At 50.8% G+C, this 22,915-nt stretch overlaps 1 protein-coding gene across 1 annotated transcript in view; it reads right to left on the bottom strand.

The window, feature by feature from the left end:
* The window catches only part of PWWP3A (PWWP domain containing 3A, DNA repair factor), a 116,110-nt gene that overhangs the window by 21,384 nt on the left and 71,811 nt on the right, over positions 1 to 22,915 (bottom strand). The window contains exons 7-12 of the mRNA XM_069216215.1: positions 21,745 to 21,833; positions 17,493 to 17,553; positions 3,385 to 3,460; positions 2,428 to 2,478; positions 1,295 to 1,728; positions 887 to 975 (exon numbers count right to left, since the gene is read on the bottom strand). Of these exons, the coding sequence (XP_069072316.1) occupies positions 887 to 975; positions 1,295 to 1,728; positions 2,428 to 2,478; positions 3,385 to 3,460; positions 17,493 to 17,553; positions 21,745 to 21,833 (800 nt within the window). The remainder of the gene's footprint in view (positions 1 to 886; positions 976 to 1,294; positions 1,729 to 2,427; positions 2,479 to 3,384; positions 3,461 to 17,492; positions 17,554 to 21,744; positions 21,834 to 22,915) is intronic.

Here is a 22,915-nt window from a genome sequence, read left to right on the forward strand (position 1 = left end):
CCCAGACTGAGGCCTTGTCTTCTGGTTGGGACAAAAGTTATCAATCAATACACCTGAGGAGCAGATCTAGAACCAGCCGGCTGCTGGGTCAGGTCCTCTGTACGGCTTTGTGAAGCAGTATCTTCAGGTTTAATGCTGGCTAGTGTGAGCCATTCCTCTGGTAAACCTAACCGCCAGCTCCCTAGAAGTGCACCATATATAAAACAGGTTGTGCTGCGAGGGATGCACCCCAAGTGCGAGTCTGTCCCTTGGAACCAGGCTATGATGTGACAGCTGAACTTCAGTCCACGGCCACAGGCTTACCCCCAGCCACCCTGTGGCTATGGTACATACTGGCCTTTTCTTGTAGAAGTCAGAATATCCTTTGCAGAGCTCTGCTGGAGGAAATGGGTTGGCAGACTGGCCCAGCTGCTCCCTTTCACTCGTTGATACATTTACTACTTGTATGCATTTTGCAAATCAATATTTCTATTTAGAAATATTTGTATTATTCTTCAGTTTTCTTTATCACGTGTATTTGCTTTTAGCAACATCACAAATTATAATACATGAATATCCAATTGCTTTTTAGACTTAAACATGAATAGCAAAGACAATATCTTCCGCTGTAAAGGAACAGAAATCGTGGTCCTACTTTCATGCATACAGAAAAACGATTCAGTTTTCAAGCCAAGTGGCAATGCATGCCTACCAATAGTGTTGAAGTGGCTTGCACCCCTCGCTGAAGAGTAAACCCAGCGCACTGCAGTAGAGTGGGGATTTGTTGTAGGGGACCTGGGGAGGGCACAATCTCCTAGAAGAGATCTTACCTACTGGCTGACTGAGGGCCTCCTCAGAGCAGTTTGTGTGTTGGGGTAGGGGAAGAATCTGGAGGGGAAGCGCTCACCTCTGGCTGACTGATGGCCCCTTCATGTACTTCTCTTCCGCTTTCTTGTAGTCAATCTTATCCACAGCGGAGATGGCGTAAATCACAGCCTAGACGGCAAAGACACCAAAAACTGAATATAGAGGAAAGCAAAGACTGGGCATCATAAAGGCACGCTGCATTACTGGTAGTACACTGAAAGCCAGGCACAACTGCTGCATCAACTCTGAGCAAAGCCAGTCTCATCATCTCCCCCAAACATCTGCAAGAATCACAAGTCTGCGGAACGGGGAGCATTGGACAAACTGATGGGTATGTAAACGCAAGCACAGCTAAACACGCAGACACACACCCGTGCCCCCTCTGAGTGATGAACGGTGGTATGTACAGCTGAACCGGATGCTGCCGCGGAGGGTCCCAGCCACCTACCTCGGGCAGAAGGACGTCCAAAATGAAGCGGATCATGTCGCCGTTCATGAGCGTCTGGACGATGCTGCTCATCTGATCGCAGACGGTGTGCAGATAATCCACCACCACCTCCAGCTGGTCCTCGTCTTCCAGGTACGTCTCCACACACGTCAGGTAGCGGCTGGGGTGCAAGAACTCGTGCAGCCAGCGTGACTTCCTCTCACCCTTGAGGACCGACAACAGGTGCTTCTCAGTCTTCTTCGCTTTCACAATGTACTCCACAAGCTTTTCGTTTGCTTTGTCCCTGGCGGCTCGGGTGCGGTCAGGCAGGCACTTCCGGATGAGGTGAGATCTAGAGGGTGTTAACTCCAGCTGCGAGTCGTCTGTGTCGGTCTCCAAACTGGGGAAAGTCAAGCGAAATGGCCCTTCCTGAACCTCTCTCCGCACTGGATAACCTAGCATGAAAGCCAGTTGTCAGCAAAGTTATTATAACATGTTGCAGGACAGTGCACTAGGCAGGCTCACTGGAACTATGTGACTCAATGACCACTGCATTCTCCATATGATTAAGGATTTACAACACTTGCCACATAGCCCACAAGCTACTGCATGATTTGCCTATTTAAACAAAAGAAATGCTTTACGCACATAAAGCACAAATGTTTTCAGGGGGTGGAGACAAGTTAATCTACAACTTTGAGTAATTTTACACTTGGATTTTGTCAACAGCCCAAGGCAGCAAAATTAGACATGTGTGAGAGTAAACGTACATGAGTAAGTTATTCACAAGCATAAGTTACCGTTGTGAAAAGCCCTGTGAATCGCAGCCACTGGGAGGCAGAATTGTGCACAGTATGTAAATCTATAAGAAAATTCAAAATGCAAGGCCTCTAAGATAAAAGTCCTTGAAACTCAAGGCTAGATTTTAAACAAAGTTAAGCAATTTAAAAAAACAGCTCTTTTACTGGTGTGATGACCAGGCGCTGTGGAACAGAAAACTGCATTAACACCACTTTCTGCTTAATGGTTGAGAGGGAAAACTTCAGAGAGGGATCAGCATTTGGGTGAGACACGTCTGGCATAGACAACAGGAAAGGTCTAAACAAGAAGTAAAGGGTGTTCTTACGTGCTCAGTCGACCAAGGTGACACTTACTGATTTCTGCCGCACAGTACTCCGTAAAGGAACCGGAAAAGGAGCCACAACCTGCAAGATGTAAAATAGCATTGTGTGTAGCAGAAGCAGGCTGAGGTCTTAACGAACACCCGTCCGTAATAGGTCTCTGAGACAACCATCCTCATAACACCACAAACGAGACATCAAGATTACCGTGGTCCCCAGCCCCCCCAGAGTCGTCCTGCACTCTATAACCCCATGTAAACATCAACTCCCCTCAAACAAACCAGGGCACCAGCTTCACCAGGTTTCTGTAACTCTATGCAAGGAGTGGGAATTACAAACTGTGCTCCACCCACCAACCTAGGCACCTCTAGCCATTATTAACCCTACAGGAGGCGTGGGGGAGAAATCAGTGCAAACCCTCCAGCACACTGCTTAGCAACACGGGGTCTTCCAGAACCCTCCAACCCCTGATCTCAGGCAGACCATTACAAACAGCTGCATCACCAAACAACCATTGTAGCCTCCTGCATGACCAGACCCCTAACCTAGCTACACCCGCATCTCCCCCACCACCAAGGCAGCTGGCCTCCTGCTGCCATCAGCCGGGGAAGAGGTGACTCCCAGAGACTCACTCATCCAGGAGACTGTCGATGTGCAACACACGTGGGCACAGTCAGGCACTCCAGCCTGTTGGGATGAGGCAGGTACCCAACCCACCAACATGGGGAGTTCAGGCATTCTCAGGAACCAGATCTTGCTGTCTGAAGGGAGCACCCAAGGACGACTCACGGATGACTTCAGATATGCAGTGAAAGCAGGCCCTCCAGTCTGCGGGGATGGGGCATGTACCCAGGCATTCCCAATAGCCGCATCCTCCTTGGTGGAGTTGGGTGCCAACACTTGTTCACACTATGGAAACGAGACACGCAACAAAACAGGCATTCTTAACCACGCTTCCCGAAGAGAGAAGAGTCGCGAAGGAAAGCTTACCCAGGCGAATCCTGTAATCGGCAATCAGCGCAATACACCAGTCAATGGCGCGGCCGTACTCCAATCTTGCCTTCTCCTGTGCACACACAAGACAAATACTTGTAACGTGCTCTAGCACAAGTACACCCGCCCACTGACACACTTCCCTTTTGTGCGCTTACACACCTGCACTAATAAATCTACAAGTGCAACCCTAGATTTTATTTTTTTCTTCCACTTCGCTCCTGCTCAACAAAGTGTACAAAATGTAGGACAGCAGTGACATAGAATTTTATCAACCCATTCATTCTCAGCCGTTCACAATTTACCTTCCATAGTCTTTATCTAGCTACACCTCAGCTGCATGATACAGATGAACAACGGCACAAACCAACTCAAACACTTCCTCAATCCAATGGAAACACATGGCATCGACAACCTGACCAGATCCATTCACTCAAGGTTAGCGACGCAATTCTGTCTTCAGTCTCTCAAGAGCTAGACCTGTGCTGCTTACAGGCTACCCAGTTGTGGACCTTAGAGTACCCCTAACACACTGTATCCCACTGTCAATCCGGGCACAAAGCATCCCCCGGTGAAGGGCTTGCAATGAATTCCAGGTGTGAAGCGGGGCACAGTGTACCCCAGCTCTGAACACAATCACATTCTTCTCTGCTATGAAGTCGAGCAGAGTGCATTCCAACCTTTATAAACACTAGCATTAATCCAAGCACAGTGCAGCTCTGGGAAGAAGCATAGCATAGTGCATCCCTGTAAGGAAATGGCTCCCTGTTGCAGTTACTCCCCACTTTTTGCCTGATACTAATACTGACTTGACTGAGAAGTGTGCTGGGACCCTGCTAACCAGGCCCCAGCACCAGTGTTCTTTCACCTAAAAATGTTCCATTGTTTACACAATTGGCACACAGATAAGCCCCTTGTAAAAGGTACCAGTGGTACCAAGGGCCCTGTGACCAGGGAAGGTCCCTAAGGGATGCAGCATGTGTTGTGCCACCCTAAGGGACCCCTCACCTAACACATGCACACTGCCATTGCAGATTGTGTGTGTTGGCGGGGAGAAAAAGGCAAAGTCGACATGGCATCCCCCTCAGGATGCCATGCACACAAAATGCTGCCTGTGGCATAGGTAAGTAACCGCTCTAGCAGGCCTTACAGCCCAAAGGCAGGGTGCACTATTTTATTTATTTATTTTATTTAATGCGTATTTATATAGCGCGGACTTTACCCGAAGGTGTCAGAGCGCTTCACAATAGGCAAAGTACAGATACAAGAGGAGAAGAAATACAAGTGAGCCTGTTACAAAAACAAGCGTTACATTACATGAGGCAATCGTGATAATTGTGCACGTATCAAGAGCAAAAAATAAACGAGGTAGCAAACGATACGTTATGAGAGGAAAAAGTGACGTGTGCAGGTTACAAGAGCAAATAAAGTACGAATAGAGGTAGAAAAAGTTGCAATCAATGGTAGACACTCAAAACACTAAAACAATAGTTACGTTACATGAGGCAGTGGTGGCCGTTGTGCATGTATCAAAAGCAAACAAGATATAAGAGGTAGCAAATGATACGTTGAAAAGGAAAGGTGCCGTGTGCATGTTACAAACGAGTACAAAATACAGGTAGAGTTATAATACTGCACTAAATGGCAGACACTCAAAACACAAAAACACCCTGGGAAGGCACTTCTATAGGCATGGAGAACAGAATTTCCTATAATGGAAGGACTTCCTTCAGAAAACAGAGGGCTTGAATTAACTTTGGAAGTGTCTTTGAAGGAGGAGAGCTTTGAGGTCAGTTTTGAAGGCCTGGGAAGAGGTGGTGGTCCGAAGCTGAGGCGGAAGTGAGTTCCAGATTCTCACCGCGTTGCCTGAAAAGGATTGGGCCATCAATCTTTCCTTCTTGAAAATGGGAGGTTCAAGCAATAATTTTTCTGCATTACGTGATGGTCTGGAGCCCCCAGAGAGTTTCAGCTTATTCACCAGGTAGCGAGGGGAGGAGGAGTGCAAGGCTTTGCGGGTGATACATGCAGTTTTGTAGATAGATCTTGCCTCTATGGGAAGCCAGCGGAGGGTGGATAACAAGGGTGAGATGTGGTCGCTTCTTTTGGCCCCATATATGAAACGAGCTGCTGAATGGAGAATAGACTTCAGGGGGGAAAGTCCAATCTAGAGAGAACCAGCGATTGGACCAGGGTTTTAAGGTCGTGCTCCGGGAAGACGCGACGCATCCCCCAAAGAAGGCGCAGTTGGTGTCGAGCAGACTTTGCAATGGAGTCGATGTGGGAGAGTAGATTGAGTTTTTTGTCGAGTATGACACCAAGGGATTTTGCGCTCTCGACAATGATGGGCTTATTGTTCATTAGATTGATCTGATCCATCCATGATTGCACTGGGGGATGAGAAAGTGAGGAGGAATTCTGTTTTGGAGGGATTCAGGATCAGTTGATGAGTTATCATCCAGTTTTGAATGGAGTCGAGAGTAGAGCTAAGGAAGGAGAGATCGTGAGTGGAGGCCACCTTAAGGTAGATCTGAGTGTCATCCGCATATAGATGATAGTGGATCCCGGATTTACTCAGGAGATTTCCCAACGGTTCTAAATAGAGATTGAACAGTGTGGGTGCAAGTATGGAGCCTTGAGGGACACCTTGACTGACCGCTAAAGGAGCTGAAAGACTGTTCGATATTTTGATCATTTGGGATCTATCAGAGAGGAAGGAGGCAAACCATTTGAGCACAGTGCCCTCCATGCCCATTCTCTGTTGAAGAGTGTTAAGGAGAGTGTTGTGATTGACAGTGTCAAAGGCTGCAGAAAGGTCCAGAAGAATTAGAAGACAAGACTCCCCTGAATAGAGTATCCGCAGCGCGTCATCAATCACTAGCAGCAGGGCTGTTTCAGTGCTGCAGTTTTGAATGAAGCCAGACTGGAAATTGTCAAGAAGATCATTTTCCTTGATATGGCGAGAGAGTTGTTTCGCTACGCATTTTTCTGTGATTTTCGCAAGAAAGGGTAGGTTAGTGATGGGACGGTAGTTGTTGAGGTCGTTCGCATCAGCGGTGGTTTTTTTTTAGCAGAGGGGTGACCTGCCCAGTTTTGAAGGACACAGGAAGGGAGCCTTGACTGAGGGAGAGGTTGACCAGAGTGGTCCAATAGGAAAGAGAATTAGTATAGAAGTCAATGGCAATGGCACTAGGGATGGGGTCAAGAGAATGGTTAGAGGGCTTTGTATCGAGGATGCATTTAAGGAGAGCATCGTCAGAGATGGGGTCAACATGCCCTCACCACAGGTGAGGGCATAGCAGCATGAACAATATGCCCCTACAGTGTCTAAGTCTATTCTCAGACATTGTAAGTACAGTTGTGGCCATATTAAGTATATGGTCTGGGAGTTTATCAAAAACGAACTCCACAGCTCCATAATGGCTACACTGAATACTGGGAAGTTTGGTATCAAACGTCTCAGAATAATAAACACACACTGATGCCAGTGTTGGATTTGTTATAAAATGCACACAGGGGGCATCTTAGAGATGCCCCCTGTATTTTACCCAATTGTTCAGTGCAGGACTGACTGGTCTGTGCCAGCCTGCTGCTGAGAGACGAGTTTCTGACCCCATGTGCTGAGGGCCTTTGTGCCCTCTTGGGCCAGAAGCAAAGCCTGCTCTGGGTGGAGGTGCTTAACACCTGGCAGTGAGCCTCAAGGGCTCGGGCTTTGTGTTACAATGCCCCAGGGCACTCCAGCTAGTGGAGATGCCCGCCCCCTGGACACAGCCCCCACTTTTGCCGGCAAGTCCAGGGAAGAGAATGAGAAAAACAAGGAGTCACCCACCAGTCAGGACAGCCCCTAAGGTGTCCTGAGCTGAGGTGACCCCTGCCTTTAGAAATCCTCCATCTTGATTTTGGAGGATTCCCCGAATAGGGATGTACCCCCTCCCCACAGGGAGGAGGCACAAAGAGGGTGTAGCCCCCCTCAAGGACAGTAGCCATTGGCTACTGCCCTCCCAGACCTAAAACACACCCCTAAATTCAGTGTTTAGGGGCTCCCCAGAACCTAGTTAACTGGATTCCTGCAACCTGAAGACGAAGAAGGACTGCTGACCTGAAGCCCTGCAGAGTAGACGGAGACACCAACTGCTTTGGCCCCAGCCCTACCAGCCTCTCTCCCCACTCCAAGAAAAACTGCAACAGCGACGCGTCCCCCAGGGTCCAGCGACCTCTGAAGCCTCAGAGGACTGCCCTGCATCTAGAAGGACCAAGAACTCCCGAGGACAGCAGCCCTGTTACACAAAGACTGCAACTTTGCAACAAAGAAGCAACTTTTAAAGACCACACGTTTCCCGCCAGAAGCGTGAGACTTTCCACTCTGCACCCAACGCCCCCGGCTCAACCTGCGGAGAACCAACACTACAGGGAGGACTCCCCGGCGACTGAGCCTGTGAGTAGCCAGAGTTGACCCCCCCTGAGCCCCCCCAGCGACACCTGCAGAGGGAATCCAGAGGCTCCCCCTGACCGCGACTGCCTGCTTCTAAGAACCCGACGCCTGGAAAAGACACTGCACCCGCAGCCCCCAGGACCTGAAGGCTCTGACCTCCAGTGCCTGCCTGCTTCGCTGAAGAGACCCCTGGGTCTCCCATTGAAACCTATTGCAAACCTGACGCCTGTTTGCACTCTGCACCCGGCCGCCCCCGTGCCGCTGAGTGTGTACTTTTTGTGCTGACTTGTGTCCCCCCCGGTGCCCTACAAAACCCCCCTGGTCTGCCCTCTGAAGTCGCGGGTACTTACCTGCTGGCAGACTGGAACCGGGGCACCCCCTTCTCCACTGAAGCCTATGCGTTTTGGGCACCACTTTGACCTCTGCACCTGATCGGCCCGAGCTGCTGGTGTGGTAACTTTGGGGTTGCTCTGAACCCCCAACGGTGGGCTACCTTGGACCCAACTTTGAACCCTGTAGGTGGTTTACTTACCTGCAAAACTAACAAATACTTACCTCCCCAGGAACTGTTGAAATTTGCACTGTCTAGTTTTAAAATAGCTTATTGCTATATTTTTGCCAAATCTGTACATGCTATTCTGCTGATTCAAAGTTCCTATGATACCTAAATGAAGTACCTTTCATTTGAAGTATTGATTGTAAATCTTGAACCTGTGGTTCTTAAAATAAACTAAGAAAATATATTTTCTATATAAAAACCTATTGGCCTGGAATTGTCTTTGAGTGTGTGTTCCTCATTTATTGCCTGTGTGTGTACAACAAATGCTTAACACTACCCTCTGATAAGCCTACTGCTCGACCACACTACCACAAAATAGAGCATTAGAATGATCTCTTTTTGCCACTATCTTACCTCTAAGGGGAACCCTCGGACTCTGTGCATGCTATTTCTTACTTTGAAATAGTACATACAGAGCCAACATCCTACAATCCCACTATGAAGCCGAGTACAGGAGAGCCCCATCGCGAAGCCGAGTACAGGAGAGCCCCATCGCGAAGCCGAGTACAGGAGAGCCCCATCGCGAAGCCGAGTACAGGAGAGCCCCATCGCGAAGCCGAGTACAGGAGAGCCCCATCGCGAAGCCGAGTACAGGAGAGCCCCATCGCGAAGCCGAGTACAGGAGAGCCCCATCGCGAAGCCGAGTACAGGAGAGCCCCATCGCGAAGCCGAGTACAGGAGAGCCCCATCGCGAAGCCGAGTACAGGAGAGCCCCATCGCGAAGCCGAGTACAGGAGAGCCCCATCGCGAAGCCGAGTACAGGAGAGCCCCATCGCGAAGCCGAGTACAGGAGAGCCCCATCGCGAAGCCGAGTACAGGAAAGCCCCATCGCGAAGCCGAGTACAGGAGAGCCCCATCGCGAAGCCGAGTACAGGAGAGCCCCATCGCGAAGCCGAGTACAGGAGAGCCCCATCGCGAAGCCGAGTACAGGAGAGCCCCATCGCGAAGCCGAGTACAGGAGAGCCCCATCGCGAAGCCGAGTACAGGAGAGCCCCATCGCGAAGCCGAGTACAGGAGAGCCCCATCGCGAAGCCGAGTACAGGAGAGCCCCATCGCGAAGCCGAGTACAGGAGAGCCCCATCGCGAAGCCGAGTACAGGAGAGCCCCATCGCGAAGCCGAGTACAGGAGAGCCCCATCGCGATGCAGAGTACAGTGTAGCCCTGGTTTGTGAAGTGAGCACAGTACAACCCCTCTGTGAAGTAAACATAGTGTAACCAAGCCATAACACAAACCATAGAGTAACTGCACTGTGAAGCTGAATACAGTGCAACTCTCCGCTGCTGGACTGTGAATACAGTGCAACTCTCCGCTGCTGGAGTGTGTGTGTGAATACAGTGCAACTCTCCGCTGCTGGAGTGTGTGTGTGAATACAGTGCAACTCTCCGCTGCTGGAGTGTGTGTGTGAATACAGTGCAACTCTCCGCTGCTGGAGTGTGTGTGTGAATACAGTGCAACTCTCCGCTGCTGGAGTGTGTGTGTGAATACAGTGCAACTCTCCGCTGCTGGAGTGTGTGTGTGAATACAGTGCAACTCTCCGCTGCTGGAGTGTGTGTGAATACAGTGCAACTCTCCGCTGCTGGAGTGTGTGTGAATACAGTGCAACTCTCCGCTGCTGGAGTGTGTGTGAATACAGTGCAACTCTCCGCTGCTGGAGTGTGTGTGAATACAGTGCAACTCTCCGCTGCTGGAGTGTGTGTGAATACAGTGCAACTCTCCGCTGCTGGAGTGTGTGTGAATACAGTGCAACTCTCCGCTGCTGGAGTGTGTGTGAATACAGTGCAACTCTCCGCTGCTGGAGTGTGTGTGAATACAGTGCAACTCTCCGCTGGAGTGTGAATACAGTGCAACTCCGCTGGAGAGTGAATACAGTGCAACTCCGCTGGAGAGTGAATACAGTGCAACTCCGCTGGAGAGTGAATACAGTGCAACTCCGCTGGAGAGTGAATACAGTGCAATTCCGCTGGAGTGTGAATACAGTACAACTCCGCTGGGAAGCCGAGAGCAGTGCACTCCTACTGAGAAGCTGGGTAGACTGGCTCAGACCAAGTATCTCTTAGTGTGAAGCTAGGACGAGAATATATACCAGGTGTGAGCTTAAGCTGCATCTGTATCCACTGTGTGAAGCAAAGCAGAGCGGCTTGTGCACCCTCTGTGTGGAGTCAAGGAGCATCTGAATCTCCTGATCTGAAGCCAAGCAGCGAGTTTATCCTTAATGTGAAGCTATGCAGCATATGAACACCACTGAATCCACTGCATCAGCTGAGGTAGGACTTCACCCCCAGCCTGCCTGTGATGCCCGCGGGGGGCCACCTGACCCCAAAATGCAATTTTACACCTGCTACGTGGGACGCTGCCACTTCACCGCTGGAGGTAGGACGACATGCTCCAGTCTTCATCCTACCTGTGAAGCCCACGGGAGGGCCGCCGGACGCGCTAAAAGTATGATTGTACACCTGCTGCGCAGGATGCTGACACTGCCCCGGCTGAGGTGGGACTTCATACCTCAGCGTTCATCCAGCCTGCGACACCCACAAGGGGCCGCCTGACCTGCTAATAGCGCGATTCTACTCCTGCTGCACGGGATGCATGTGGGTCATGCCCAGGCGCATGCCAAGAGCAGGCCCGTCTGCACCCATTCACAGCCGGGCCAGGCTGGGCTGGGTCACCCCTCGGACACGGCCACCCCTTGGCATGGCCACTCTTTTCCTGGAAGATCTCGGGGTGTCCCGTTGCTGGCACATACTGGATTGGGACCCTAGGGACAGAGAGCAATCTGATAACCCTAAAATGTTCAAAAGGGATTGTTGCCCAAGTATGAGGAAGGTGATGACATGTTCAAGTGGTTCACGGCCCTTGAAAGGGCCTGTGAAACTAGAAGATTGAAAAGGTCTCACTGGGGAGCTCTCCTTTGGGAACTGTTTACTGGTAAGTGTAGGGATACGCTCCTCACACTCACTGGTGCAGATGCTGAATCTTATGACCGCATGAAGGCTACCCCGATTGAGGGCTTTGGATTCACTACTGAGTAGTATACAGTTAGATTCAGGGGGGCTCACAAAACCTCGAGCCAGACCTGGGTTGATTTTGTTGACTACTCAGTCAAAACAATAGATGGTTGAATAACTGGAAATGAACTGCATGACTATGTTGGGCTTTATAACTTGTTTATGAAAGAACACATTTTAAGTAACTGCTTCAATGAAAAGTTGCATCAGCATCTGGTAGACCTAAGTCCAATCTCCCCAAGAATAGGGAAAGAAGGCAGACCACTGGGTCAAGACAAGGGTGACCAAAACTTCCACAGTGGGCGTCTAAAGAAAGGGGAAACAAAGCCTCCCCAAGGGTAGGGTGGGGAGTCACCCTACCTACGAAATCCTGAGTAGGAGGGTGGGCCCCTGAACCTCTTCGCAATCTTCTCATGGGTACAAAAGGTAAAAACTATGGTCCAAAAAAGCCTGGTGTTTCAACAGTAGGCAGAATGGACACCAAACTGGAGACTTGGCCTATCGCAAAAGAATCCCCCCTAGTACTATGCTAGATAGCTCTGGTACAGCCAGTCTCCAGGTGGGATGAACAGTGCGCCCAGAGCAAATCAGGGTTCACACTGAAGCTACTTTAGTTTCCGATGGTGGAGACACTCTTGCTGTCTGGCCCCTAAAATGAACAAATACAGACAACATCCCTTAATTAATGGGACTAAGCTAGAAGCCTTGATGGATACAGGTGCCAATGTCACCCTGGTGAAAGAAAAGCTGGTTTCCCCAGGAAAGTGTCTGGTTGGACAAACATATCCAGTCACCAATGCTTACAATGAAACTAATGTCCCTCCCATAGCAATGGCGACCTTATAATACAGAGGGGTCACTGGCCTGAAACAGGTAGTGGTCTCTTCTGTAATCCCAGTTGAATGTCTGCTATGGAATGACCTGGAGTCCTCAGCTTGGGCTGAGGTAGAGCTCAAAACCCATGCAGCCATGCTGGGTATCCATGAGATGATGTGTGTAAGGACTAGAGCACAAAGCCGAGCACAGAGAGAAAAGAAAGCGCTGTAGCCTGGAATAATGGCTCAACCTTCCAAGAGAATGGGCAAGAAGACTGGGGGGGACCAATTTCTATATAGTAAAAAGGACAAGACTCCTCTTCCCAGGAAGAGGTCTTTACATCCTCAGAGAGAACTGAGCCCATGGAACTTGACCCTTACCAGGAAGAGTGCTTGTGCCAAGGGGCACCCTCTAGGGACCAGCTGTGCCAGGGACAGAGAACCTGTCCCACTCAAAGACCTGAGGCAGCAAGCTGCTGCAAAGGAAAAGGGAGATGTCAGTGGCTCCCAAAGGGTCTATTGGAAGGAGAGACTCTTGTACAGCGAGGTTAGAGACTCCAAACCTGGTGCCACCAGGGAGTGGTAGTGGCTCAGGAGTTCAGGGAATTCATCCTCAACCTAGCATATGACATCCCCCTAGCTGGGCATCTGGACCAAACAAAAACTTAGAATAGGCTTGTCAGCCATTTCTAAAGGCCCAATATGCCACGGAATGTGAAGGAGTTTTTCAGCTCCTGTGCCACCTGCCAAGCCGGTGGTAAGAAAGGTTACCAACCACCTCCCCCTAATTTCAATTCCAGTCGTTAGGGTTCCCCTTGAAAGGGTTAGTGTGGACATAGTGGGTCAACCTGAACCACCCACAGCCACAGGAAGCCAATATACACTGGTAGTAGTGGATCACGCTACCAGGTATCCTGAAACAATTCCCCTTAGGCCTACTACACCCCCCTGCAGTAGCCAAAACCCTCATTTGTATCTTTACCAGGGTAAGGTTTGCTAGGGAGGTGGCTTCTGACATAGATGCCAACTTCATGTGAGCTTACCTAAAACACATGTGGAATGAATGTGGGGTGACTTACAAGTTCACCACACCATACCATCCACAAACCAATGGACTTGCTGAAAAGTTCAACAAGACATTGAAGGGCATGATTATGGGACTCCCTGAAAAACTTAAAAAGGAGATGGGATGTCCTTTTGCCATACTTTCTTTTCCTTTGTGTGAAGCTAAGCAGCGCGTGGATCCTCGGTGTAAAGCCAAGCAGCGCGTGGATCCTCGGTGTAAAGCCAAGCAGCGCGTGGATCCTCGGTGTAAAGCCAAGCAGCGCGTGGATCCTCGGTGTAAAGCCAAGCAGCGCGTGGATCCTCGGTGTAAAGCCAAGCAGCGCGTGGATCCTCGGTGTAAAGCCAAGCAGCGCGTGGATCCTCGGTGTAAAGCCAAGCAGCGCGTGGATCCTCGGTGTAAAGCCAAGCAGCGCGTGGATCCTCGGTGTAAAGCCAAGCAGCGCGTGGATCCTCGGTGTAAAGCCAAGCAGCGCGTGGATCCTCGGTGTAAAGCCAAGCAGCGCGTGGATCCTCGGTGTAAAGCCAAGCAGCGCGTGGATCCTCGGTGTAAAGCCAAGCAGCGCGTGGATCCTCGGTGTAAAGCCAAGCAGCGCGTGGATCCTCGGTGTAAAGCCAAGCAGCGCGTGGATCCTCGGTGTAAAGCCAAGCAGCGCGTGGATCCTCGGTGTAAAGCCAAGCAGCGCGTGGATCCTCGGTGTAAAGCCAAGCAGCGCGTGGATCCTCGGTGTAAAGCCAAGCAGCGCGTGGATCCTCGGTGTAAAGCCAAGCAGCGCGTGGATCCTCGGTGTAAAGCCAAGCAGCGCGTGGATCCTCGGTGTAAAGCCAAGCAGCGCGTGGATCCTCGGTGTAAAGCCAAGCAGCCCGTGGATCCTCGGTGTAAAGCCAAGCAGCCCGTGGATCCTCGGTGTAAAGCCAAGCAGCCCGTGGATCCTCGGTGTAAAGCCAAGCAGCCCGTGGATCCTCGGTGTAAAGCCAAGCAGCCCGTGGATCCTCGGTGTAAAGCCAAGCAGCCCGTGGATCCTCGGTGTAAAGCCAAGCAGCCCGTGGATCCTCGGTGTAAAGCCAAGCAGCCCGTGGATCCTCGGTGTAAAGCCAAGCAGCCCGTGGATCCTCGGTGTAAAGCCAAGCAGCCCGTGGATCCTCGGTGTAAAGCCAAGCAGCCCGTGGATCCTCGGTGTAAAGCCAAGCAGCCCGTGGATCCTCGGTGTAAAGCCAAGCAGCCCGTGGATCCTCGGTGTAAAGCCAAGCAGCCCGTGGATCCTCGGTGTAAAGCCAAGCAGCCCGTGGATCCTCGGTGTAAAGCCAAGCAGCCCGTGGATCCTCGGTGTAAAGCCAAGCAGCCCGTGGATCCTCGGTGTAAAGCCAAGCAGCCCGTGTATCCTCGGTGTAAAGCCAAGCAGCCCGCGTATCCTCGGTGTAAAGCCAAGCAGCCCGCGTATCCTCGGTGTAAAGCCAAGCAGCCCGCGTATCCTCGGTGTAAAGCCAAGCAGCCCGCGTATCCTCGGTGTAAAGCCAAGCAGCCCGCGTATCCTCGGTGTAAAGCCAAGCAGCCCGCGTATCCTCGGTGTAAAGCCAAGCAGCCCGTGTATCCTCGGTGTAAAGCCAAGCAGCCCGTGTATCCTCGGTGTAAAGCCAAGCAGCCCGTGTATCCTCGGTGTAAAGCCAAGCAGCCCGTGTATCCTCGGTGTAAAGCCAAGCAGCCCGTGTATCCTCGGTGTAAAGCCAAGCAGCCCGTGTATTCAATGTGTAAAGCTAAGCGGCGCTCGTATTCAATGTGTAAAGCTAAGCGGCGCTCGTATACACGGTGTAAAGCTAAGCGGCGCTCGTATACACAGTGTGAAACTAAGCGGCGCTCGTATACACAGTGTGAAACTAAGTGGCGTGTGATCACCAGTGTGAAACTGAGCAGTGTATGATCACCAGTGTGAAACTGAGCAGTGTATGATCACCAGTGTGAAACTGAGCAGTGTATGATCACCAGTGTGAAACTGAGCAGTGTATGATCACCAGTGTGAAACTGAGCAGTGTATGATCACCAGTGTGAAACTGAGCAGCGTCCGATCACCAGTGTGAAGCTAAGCAGCGTCCGATCACCAGTGTGAAGCTAAGCAGCGCGTGTATCCTTTGTGTGCGTGTATCCTTTGTGTAAAGCTAAGCAGCGCGTGTATCCTTTGTGTGCGTGTATCCTTTGTGTGAAGCTAAGCAGTGCGTGTATCCTTTGTGTGAAGCTAAGCAGGGTGTGTATCCTTTGTGTGAAGCTAAGCAGGGTGTGTATCCTTTGTGTGAAGCTAAGCAGGGTGTGTATCCTTTGTGTGAAGCTAAGCAGGGTGTGTATCCTTTGTGTGAAGCTAAGCAGGGCGTGTATCCTTTGTGTGAAGCTAAGCAGGGCGTGTATCCTTTGTGTGAAGCTAAGCAGTCCGTGTATCCTTTGCGTGAAGCTAAGCAGGGCGTGTATCCTTTGCGTGAAGCTAAGCAGGGCGTGTATCCTTTGCGTGAAGCTAAGCAGGGCGTGTATCCTTTGTGGGAAGCTAAGCAGTCCGTGTATCCTTTGTGTAAATCTAAGCAGTCCGTGTATCATTTGCGTGAAGCTAAGCAGGGCGTGTATCCTTTGTGGGAAGCTAAGCAGGGTGTGTATCCTTTGTGGGAAGCTAAGCAGTCCGTGTATCCTTTGTGTAAATCTAAGCAGTGTGTGTATCCTTTGTGTGAAGCTAAGCAGCGCGTGTATCCTTTGTGTGAAGCTATGCAGCGCGTGTATCCTTTGTGTGCGTGTATCCTTTGTGTGAAGCTATGCAGCGCGTGTATCCTTTGTGTGAAGCTAAGCAGTGCGTGTATCCTTTGTGTGAAGCTAAGCAGGGCGTGTATCCTTTGTGTGAAGCTAAGCAGGGCGTGTATCCTTTGTGTGAAGCTAAGCAGGGCGTGTATCCTTTGTGTGAAGCTAAGCAGGGCGTGTATCCTTTGTGTGAAGCTAAGCAGGGCGTGTATCCTTTGTGGGAAGCTAAGCAGTCCGTGTATCCTTTGTGTAAATCTAAGCAGTCCGTGTATCATTTGCGTGAAGCTAAGCAGTCCGTGTATCATTTGCGTGAAGCTAAGCAGGGCGTGTATCCTTTGTGGGAAGCTAAGCAGGGCGTGTATCCTTTGTGTGAAGCTAAGCAGGGCGTGTATCCTTTGTGTGAAGCTAAGCAGGGCGTGTATCCTTTGTGTGAAGCTAAGCAGGGCGTGTATTCTTTGTGTAAAGCTAAGCAGTCCGTGTATCCTTTGCGTGAAGCTAAGCAGGGCGTGTATCCTTTGCGTGAAGCTAAGCAGGGCGTGTATCCTTTGTGTGAAGCTAAGCAGGGCGTGTATCCTTTGTGGGAAGCTAAGCAGGGCGTGTATCCTTTGTGTGAAGCTAAGCAGGGCGTGTATCCTTTGTGTGAAGCTAAGCAGGGCGTGTATCCTTTGTGTGAAGCTAAGCAGGGCGTGTATTCTTTGTGTAAAGCTAAGCAGTCCGTGTATCCTTTGCGTGAAGCTAAGCAGGGCGTGTATCCTTTGTGTGAAGCTAAGCAGGGCGTGTATCCTTTGTGTGAAGCTAAGCAGGGCGTGTATCCTTTGTGTGAAGCTAAGCAGTGTGTGATCACCAGTGCGGATCTAAGAAGGGCGTGTATGCTTTGTGGGAAGCTAAGCAGTCCGTGTATCCTTTGTGTAAATCTAAGCAGTGTGTGTATCCTTTGTGTGAAGCTAAGCAGGGCGTGTATCCTTTGTGTGAAGCTAAGCAGTGTGTGATCACCAGTGCGGATCTAAGCAGGGCGTGTATCCTCTGTGTGAAGCCAAACAGGGTGTATCCCAACTATGATGGCGAACACAGCGTGAAGCCAAGCACCTTTTTAATAAAATAAAAAAAAGAAGAAAAAAAAAAGAAGGATAATCTTCACTTCCTGTTACAGACATAGATTGGGGATCTATTACTGCTGTGCACATTAAAATGGTGAAGAATGCCAAATGAACAAACTGGATTATGGCAACTCTGTGGGACACTCAGAACCAACAAATATCAATGGCCCTTCTCCTACTACAAGACAGACATCTGCATGACTGAGAAACAAATGACATCTATGGTTACAGAGGCATAACACACCCATTGTCACACCACAAGTGCTCACGGCAGGAACCCGCCAATTCAGACAAGACACCTGGTTTGGAGGGGGACTAGCAACGTACAACAGGTGTTGTGAAAGAATTGAAATCATGTACTTACTGTTAAATCTTGCTTCTCCTCACAGTCAAAGTGCTTCAAGGCTCGGAGGGACACAGACACCCTGCACAACAAGGAAATAAAGAAGACTGTTCTTTGCTGATAGGATTCCAGTATGATCACAGCTATGCCAGCCCTTGAACTGCCAAAGAAACCTTCAACATTACTACCCACAGCACTGACTCAAGGACGCCTCACAATACTGCACAGTAACCAAGAAGCACATGCACGATGCCAACAGTGCTCCGTTGTGTGATGGCATCGATGGTGCTTGGGTGTGAACGTCTATCCAGCTGCAGCAATGGGGCATTAATGTGCGCTGCAATGTCATGGCAGGCATGGTGGTTGGTGTGCGCTGCATAGATGTGAGCCCTATAGCAGCTGCAGGAGTGCGTGTCACATTAAGGTGTCTGAATGGCAGGTTGTAACTTATCTCAGGAACCTGCTGCCTCTGGTGAGTGCCAGTCCGTTGGCAGCCACTGGCCAGAGAGTGCCCCTGCCACCCAAAATTCGAACATTCAAGACGTGCACTGAATGCCAATTGCGAGGTACCCAATCAATCTCCCAGTTCCAACTGGCACCTTAAATCTAATGTGGGACCAATTTGGCCTCATTGTTGGTCTTCTGCACTGCAGGCCGCACTTCCTGTTAACTGCCCCAGACCAGGAGAACAAGGGCAGCGCCTTCTGTGGTCCAGTTCCCTTGGGTGGTGGGCTGTGCGTGAACTCGTGCCCTCGGCACTGGCTTGAATTCACTCTACCATCACTCAGACAAAGCAGCACAAAAGACAGACAGGTCCCAGTGGTTTACAAGGATTTTTTCCTAACCAAGTGGACCTTAACCTGCCCGCTAGTGAGACACCATCAGTACAGTGCTTGCAATACCACGTTAGAATAACACCTGGAACTTGAAAGATGCTGACGGTGCTTGCACCTTCTGCTCAGCAGTGTACTGTCTTACATGAATGCCTTTCATTTACATTAGGTACACTTAGACCCAAATCTTTACACGTAAGAGGCGTGATACTGCATGGAGCTCTTTTATGCGGGATTACTCTGTGTGCTCCCCAGGTCGAAACCCACTGCCAGCTACTGGAGTAAGTCTTAACCGCCCACCCTTGCTACCTCCGAGGGTCAGCGACTGATGAGTGCCTGAAAGACCCTGGAGCATCAGAGCTTAAAAAGCCAGCACTGAACAGTAATGTCCAATAACCACCGAATGTAACTGAACAAAACGAAAAAGAAAGGTCGCACACCTTCCTTACACTGGACACAATCGGGGTAAAATGCTACATCTGGCAGAGGATGGGGCACAGGCTGCATCCACACTAAGAAGGCAGAGACCCCAAGTCACCTTATGATACAACTGCACACACACTGACAGGCGGGTTGCGGACGGGGAGCAGCTCTGCTTTTCACACATTTTTGAGCAGCTAGCGCTTGCGTCATGAGTGATCCCATTTGGTAGGTTGAATCTGGGTGCAGTCAGTGCTGATGTAGAGGCAGCAGTTCCCACAGGAAGTTATTCCTGAAGCACTCAGTGCATGGCTCAGCACGGTGAGGTCACTCTGCAAGGCTTAATCCTGCAGACGTCATTGCTGGTGCTGGGGAAGGTATCGCATGCTAGCCCTGGAGCAGTCACTGCTGATGTAGGGCAGGTGATATTTCCCTAGGGGGTTAATCTTGAGGCAATCAGTGCTGGTGTGAAGAGGTGCCCTCCTTCTGTGATGGTTAAACTTGGGGCAGAAGGTGCTGGTGTCAGGGATCTGATCTCACTCTGAGGGTTAAACATGGGGCAGTCCATGCTGGTGTCAGTGAGCCTATTTAACTCTGTGAGGGGGCAGTCAGTGCTGGTGTTGGGAGGTGCCCTCCCTCCGTGACGGTTAAACGCAGGCAGTCAATGCTAGTGTCAGAGAGCTGATCTCACTCTGCGAGGGGGGCAGTCAGTGCCAGTGTCCGGGAGCTGATCTCACTGTGAGGGTTAAACTTGAGGCAGTCAATGCTAGTATCAGAGAGCTGATCTCACTCTGCGAGGGGGGCAGTCAGTGCCAGTGTCCGGGAGCTGATCTCACTGTGAGGGTTAAACTTGAGGCAGTCAATGCCAGTGTCAGAGAGCTGATCTCACTCTGCGAGGGGGGGCAGTCAGTGCCAGTGTCCGGAGCTGATCTCACTGTGAGGGTTAAACTTGAGGCAGTCAATGCCAGTGTCAGAGAGCTGATCTCACTCTGCGAGGGGGGGCAGTCAGTGCCAGTGTCCGGGAGCTGATCTCACTGTGAGGGTTAAACTTGAGGCAGTCAATGCCAGTGTCAGAGAGCTGATCTCACTGTGAGGGTTAAACTTGAGGCAGTCAATGCTAGTGTCAGAGAGCTGATCTCACTGTGAGGGTTAAACTTGAGGCAGTCAATGCTAGTGTCAGAGAGCTGATCTCACTGTGAGGGTTAAACTTGAGGCAGTCAATGCTAGTGTCAGAGAGCTGATCTCACTGTGAGGGTTAAACTTGAGGCAGTCAATGCCAGTGTCAGAGAGCTGATCTCACTCTGCGAGGGGGGGGCAGTCAGTGCCAGTGTCCGGGAGCTGATCTCACTGTGAGGGTTAAACTTTGGGCAGTCAATGCTAGTGTCAGAGAGCTGATCTCACTCTGCGAGGGGGGGCAGTCAGTGCCAGTGTCTGGGAGCTGATCTCACTGTGAGGGTTAAACTTGAGGCAGTCAATGCTAGTGTCAGAGAGCTGATCTCACTCTGCGAGGGGGGCAGTCAGTGCCAGTGTCCGGGAGCTGATCTCACTGTGAGGGTTAAACTTGAGGCAGTCAATGCTAGTATCAGAGAGCTGATCTCACTCTGCGAGGGGGGCAGTCAGTGCCAGTGTCCGGGAGCTGATCTCACTGTGAGGGTTAAACTTGAGGCAGTCAATGCCAGTGTCAGAGAGCTGATCTCACTCTGCGAGGGGGGGCAGTCAGTGCCAGTGTCCGGAGCTGATCTCACTGTGAGGGTTAAACTTGAGGCAGTCAATGCCAGTGTCAGAGAGCTGATCTCACTCTGCGAGGGGGGGGCAGTCAGTGCCAGTGTCCGGGAGCTGATCTCACTGTGAGGGTTAAACTTGAGGCAGTCAATGCCAGTGTCAGAGAGCTGATCTCACTGTGAGGGTTAAACTTGAGGCAGTCAATGCTAGTGTCAGAGAGCTGATCTCACTGTGAGGGTTAAACTTGAGGCAGTCAATGCTAGTGTCAGAGAGCTGATCTCACTGTGAGGGTTAAACTTGAGGCAGTCAATGCTAGTGTCAGAGAGCTGATCTCACTGTGAGGGTTAAACTTGAGGCAGTCAATGCTAGTGTCAGAGAGCTGATCTCACTGTGAGGGTTAAACTTGAGGCAGTCAATGCCAGTGTCAGAGAGCTGATCTCACTCTGCGAGGGGGGGGCAGTCAGTGCCAGTGTCCGGGAGCTGATCTCACTGTGAGGGTTAAACTTTGGGCAGTCAATGCTAGTGTCAGAGAGCTGATCTCACTCTGCGAGGGGGGGCAGTCAGTGCCAGTGTCTGGGAGCTGATCTCACTGTGAGGGTTAAACTTGAGGCAGTCAATGCTAGTGTCAGAGAGCTGATCTCACTCTGTGGGGGTTAAACTTGAGGCAGTAAGTGCTGGTGTGAGGGATCTGATCTCACTTTGAGTGGGGGCAGTTAGTGCTGATGTTGGAGAGTCAATATCTCTGCCTAAGGTTAATTTTTGGGGTATCAGAGTTTCTGCTAGGAAGTTAATCCTTGGGGTGTCAGCTTCTGCTTGGAAGTTAATCCTTGGGGCGTCAGAGCTTCTGCTTGAAAGTTAATCCTTGGGGCATCAGAGCTTCTGCTTGAAAGTTAATCCTTGGGGTGTCAGCTTCCGCTAGGAAGTTAATCCTTGGGGTGTCAGCTTCTGCTAGGAAGTTAATCCTTGGGGTGTCAGCTTCTGCTAGGAAGTTAATCCTTGGGGTGTCAGCTTCTGCTAGGAAGTTAATCCTTGGGGTGTCAGCTTCTGCTAGGAAGTTAATCCTTGGGGTGTCAGCTTCTGCTAGGAAGTTAATCCTTGGGGTGTAAGATTCTGCTAGGAAGTTAATCCTTGGGGTGCCAGAGCTTCTGCTTGAAAGTTAACCCTTGGGGTGCCAGAGCAGGTGTCTTTGGAGGGTTCAGGGGCAGTAGGTGCACTAGTGCAAGGATACTGCTTGTCGGTGGCTAAGAGTGGGGAAGTCGGGTGACAGAGTAGGATGAAGTGACTACTGCAACGTTTACCCTTTCTTGGTTTTCTTGGTGGGATCTGCCAGAGACTCTTCCACAAACAGCACGCTCGCCTTCTTAACCTTCCGCCGCACATAGTTCACCTGAGGGAAAGAAAAGAACAGAGCAGACAGCTCAATAACCAAGGGGCCGTGAAGTGGAGCAGTTAGAGGGGGGTGGGAGGGTGAGATAACAGCTAAGAAAAATTTCAGCAACACTGGAAATAAGGAACATGCACAACTCTGGAAGCTAGGAGTGAAAGAAGCTCTGACTGGGCCAGAGAAGCAAGGCCGGTCCTACTGATCTGAGGGGGAAGTGGCATCAAAACACTTGTAGGTCGCCCTTCTCAGCATCTACGGAGGCAGCACCTTGGATTAAAGCACAAAGATGAGCTGTGGCCTTCATAGAGGAAGAAGGGGAGCTGGGAATGGAGTCCTAAGAAAACATGCTCAAGTGCAGCAGAAAGAACTATGCAGCAGCAGGACGAGGTGCACAACCAGAGACCCTCTAACATCTCGAAGGCTTAGACTTGTGACAAGGGATGGTCACTGTAGGAAGCTGGCCTGGTGTGTGGTGGACACCCTTGGTGTTGGCATCTTATACCAGGTCCAGGAAACCCCTATTAGTTAGGGAGACAGTGTCTAGGAAGCCAGGACCCCCCCCAGTGGTAGCTGTGGTGAGCAGCCAAGGCTGATCTAGGAGGGGTGTGCGGCACTTGTAATACCACAGCAGTCACACAGCATCCTACCACACCTGAAAGGAACCACACAGTGTCACAAAAATAAAGGCACTTTATTACAGTAGCAATGAGCTAGATTACTTATAGGCAACCCCCACCTGGAGGGAAACACTGTATATACAGTAATAGTTAGAAATTAGCATAAGAAACAAGAGGCACTGTTCAGAGATCTGCAGATGATGTCCCACGCCAGTCATCGGGTCACAGAGAGGTCAGCAGTTAGGAGGACCACCAACAAGCCTTGGAAAATGCAGACCAGGGCAGAAGAAGAGTTGCAAAGCTGAAGAGGACCAGCGAGGTCCTGGGGACTCGACCTGACCCTCAGCAGTCGGGACAGCCAGCAGTCGCAGCCCCCACAGGTAACCCACTGGCAGCAGGCGCAGTAGGTTGCAGTGAGGCCCAGTCAGCACGCCTGAAGAGGAGTCCCGCATTACTGGAGCACCAGGG

The sequence above is a fragment of the Pleurodeles waltl genome, chromosome 12 (assembly GCF_031143425.1).
Source record: "Pleurodeles waltl isolate 20211129_DDA chromosome 12, aPleWal1.hap1.20221129, whole genome shotgun sequence".
Taxonomy (NCBI): domain Eukaryota; kingdom Metazoa; phylum Chordata; class Amphibia; order Caudata; family Salamandridae; genus Pleurodeles; species Pleurodeles waltl.